Source organism: Belonocnema kinseyi, chromosome 5 (genome assembly GCF_010883055.1).
Source record: "Belonocnema kinseyi isolate 2016_QV_RU_SX_M_011 chromosome 5, B_treatae_v1, whole genome shotgun sequence".
Lineage (NCBI taxonomy): Eukaryota > Metazoa > Arthropoda > Insecta > Hymenoptera > Cynipidae > Belonocnema > Belonocnema kinseyi.
The window spans coordinates 137,036,408-137,040,314 of record NC_046661.1 but is presented as its reverse complement, the minus strand read 5'-3'; the positions used below and the strand labels follow the sequence as shown (position 1 = coordinate 137,040,314).

At 21.1% G+C, this 3,907-nt stretch overlaps 1 protein-coding gene across 1 annotated transcript in view; it reads right to left on the bottom strand.

Annotated features, from left to right (window-relative positions):
* The window catches only part of LOC117172706 (X-ray repair cross-complementing protein 5-like), a 68,349-nt gene that overhangs the window by 34,878 nt on the left and 29,564 nt on the right, over nt 1-3,907 (bottom strand). The window contains exon 7 of the mRNA XM_033360867.1: nt 3,527-3,713. Within this exon, the coding sequence (XP_033216758.1) occupies nt 3,527-3,713 (187 nt within the window). The remainder of the gene's footprint in view (nt 1-3,526; nt 3,714-3,907) is intronic.

Below are 3,907 nucleotides of genomic sequence, written 5' to 3'. Positions count from 1 at the left end.
CTGTTACCTGTCACGCCTTTCTTTGTCGCTACCCAACCCTGCTACTACCAATCCGTCAACACAGTCTTCCCACCCTGTCACAAATCTCCAAACAAAGTTCTACACAAATCTTTCTCAATCCTCCAAAATATCTACCTCCCCTTTACAATCTCACAATTCCACAATTAGATCTCTCACCTCCACACCATTTTTTTCTTTAAATCCAACTGTTTTTTCATTTTTAGTAAAAATATTATTTTATTTAGTTGAATTTTTTTTTTTTTTTGAAAATGAACTTTTTAACAGAAAATTGAACTATTTTGTTAAAAATTTAACTGATTAGTTGAAAAATAATTTTCTTTTGCAAATTTATATTTTAGGGTTAAAAAATCAACTGTTTCATAGAATTTTCGTATTTTCGACTCAAAAATTCCACAATTTAGTAAAAAATAAAATTCTTTCGTAGAAAATTAAACTGTTTTCTAAATTTTTTTCTTTAATTGTAAATAAATTTTCTTACATAATTTATGCAATTTGGAGAAAATTCGACTTTTCTAGTAGATAATTAATATTTTTTTGTTGAAAATTAATATATTTTTTAAAATGAAGATTTAACTGTCTGGTTAAAAATTTATATATTTTTCTCAGAATTCCTGTTTTTTGACAGAAAATTAATATTCTGTGTTAAAAGTACAACTATTGGTTGGAAAATATAACTGTTAATTTGAAAATTCAACTGTTTAAAAAACTAATTTTAAGAAAAAATTTGAAAAAGATTTCCAAAATTATTACTTTAAAATCTTCAATGTGCATAAAATTGGCCAATAAATAAAGTATTAGATTATTATATATAATTTTTTTTTTAATTAGAATAAAGAAATTTCAGAGTGTTCTGTCTTTCTGTTTTTTTTTTAATTTTCAAGAATTCATTAATTGAATTTGAATGTTGGACAAAAAATATAAAAATTTATTTATTTTTTATATAAAAATTCAACTATTCCGATGAAAATTCATGCATCTTGATGAAATTTTTTTTCAGTAGAAAACAAATCTAGTAGCATAAAAATACATATTTTTGGATTAAAAATTCAACAATTTTGTTGACATTTTTTTTCTTTCTTGATTGAAAAATCTGTTTTGATTGAAAATTCGTTCTTTTGGTTAAATTCAACTGCTTTTAATCATTAATTTAATTAAATATTTAATTAATATTATTAAATTGGGTTTCATTAGAGTATTTTTCAGTTTAAAATTGACCTATTTAAATAAAAATTCTTTTTTTTTTGCTTAACGATTAATCTATTTGAAATATTGGGTTGAAAATTTAATTCTTTGTAGAAAACTTTTTTTTGTTGTTGAAAATTTATCTTTTTTAACTGAATATTTCACTATTTAGTTGAAAATTATGCTTTTTGTTAAAAATTCCTATTTTTTGGTAGAAAATTCCATTTTTGGTTACAAATTTTTTTTTTAGATAAAAGTTCAACTATTTGGATGAAAATTCATGTTCATGTTCATTATTAAAAATTCAAAGATTTTGTTGACATTTTTTGTTAAAAACTCGTCCTTTTGGTTAAATTCAATTGCTTTTAATTATTTGTTTAATTAAATATTTAATTAATATTATTAACCTAGTTTTCATTAAAATATTTTTCTATTTAAAATTGAACTGCTCAACTAAAAATTATTTTTTTTTACGATTAATCTATTTGGTTTAATATTTAATTACTCTGCAAAAAATTATTTTTGTTTATGCGTTAAAAATTCATCTTTTTGTCTTAGAAATTCAACAATTTCGTGAAAATTCCTTTTTGACTTAAAAATATTGCATGGTTGTGAATTCAACTTTTTTATTTAAAATTTATCAACTTGGTTGAAAATTCGTCTTTTCGGTTCAAGAATTCTTAAAAATGCGAAAGAAAAAATTTTTTAATGTATTTGAAAATTATTGTGGAAATTTCAGTTTTTGAAATTTAAAATTTTTATAAAAAACTGAAAATTTAACTATTCCATTTTATGTTGAAAATGCATAGCTCTTTTAATTAAATATTCAAATATTTTATGAAAAATTATATATTTTGTTGAAAATTCATGTTTTTTGGTAGAAAATTAATATTCTGTGTTAAAAATTCATCCATTTGGTTGAAAAATGAACTATTTAATAAATAAAATATAAATAAATAAGAATATAAGAAATAAATATTTAATGAAATTCAACTGTTTGAAAAACTAATTTTGAGAAAAAATTTTAAGAGATTTACAAAATTGTGAAAGAAGATTATGGTAGAATTTAGAGCAAGATTTTAAAAATTAGCATCAAGCAAATTAAACTATACTATTTCAAGAAATTTTTTTTTGTAGATGATTCATTTCTTTGGTTAAAAAAGTAATTATTTGGTTAAAAATCTTTTTTTTTAACGTGAATTTAAATATTCCATTTTTCTTTGAAAATTTATGTTTTTTTGTACAAAAATTCTAAATTTTGGAAGAAAATTAATTAATTTTGACATTTTTAAAAATAAATTCAAGAATTTTCAAATTTAAGAATAAAAAAAATATACAACAAAAAAATGAAACTATTTGAAAAACTAATTTGGAAACAAAATTGAAAAAGATATCCAGAATTCTTAAAGAAGAATCTGGAAAATTTTAGAGCAAAATGACTGCTTCAATAATTTTTTTTTGTAGCTAATTAATCACTTTGGTTAAAAATTTAATAATTTTCTTGAAAATCGTTTCTTTTTTGGTTGACATTTTTTTTATCGATAATTTAGCTATTTAATTTTTGGTTGAAAATTGTTTGTTTAGCCAAAAATTCAACTATTTGGATGAAATTTTTGTTAGTGTTTATCCTTTTTCATTAAAATATTTTACTGTTTAAAATGGACCTACTTGAAAAAAAATTCATTTTTTGTTGACAATTTCTTTTGTTTAATATTGAATTATTTTTGTTTATGAGTAAAAAATTTACTTTTTAACCAACAATTTTTGTTGAAAATTGCTCTTTTCTACTTGAAAATTAATTTATTATATTAAAAAAAAAATGGTTACAAAATTATTCTACGAGGTTAAAAATTCGTCTTTTTGTCTTAAAAATTCAATACTTTCGTTAAAATTCGCCTTTTCGTTATAAGAATTTTTGAAAATATAGAAGACAAAATTTGTACCTAATTTGAAGAGAAAATTGAAAAATATTTACAAAATTGTTGAAGAAAAATATAAAGGAATTAAGAGCAAATTTTTTAATGTAACATCACACATCTTAAATTTTACTCATCTTAATCTAAAGATAAAAATTGACAAGTATTAATTAGTATAATTATATATAATTTAAAAAAAATTAAAATAAAGAAATTTAAAAATGTCCTGTCTACATTCGATCAATGAATTCTTGTTTTTTTTTAAATTTCGAAGAATTTACGAATTAAATTTGAATTTTGAACAAAGAATTTGAATTTCGATTGATTCTAAATTAATTTTTAAAAATTTTAATTAAGTAATATTTGCGAAAGAGATAATTTTTTATAATTGAGTATATAAAACGTACCAGAAAAGGGGATGAATTTTCCTCCGTATTTATAACCTTTGATGGCCTCTTCAGGATCAGTAATATCTCTATATCGATCAACCAGTTCCCTAGTTTTTTTCACATCATTTCCACCGTCTGGAGGATATCCTACAGAATTTTCCCCGGTCGTAATTTTCCAGCTTGGAAAGGGCGGAGGTTCTGTAACCTTATTTCAACAAATAAATATTAAACAAATTGATTTTTTATCAAGAAATATGAAATTTTAATCAGAAAAGAAGAATTTTCAAATCAAAATGTCGAATTTTTGAGAAAAGTGTTGAATTTTTAGCCAAAAAAGAAATGTCAGTAAAGAAAGACAAAAATTTGAATCAAATTGTTTAATTTTCAAGTCAAAAAGAA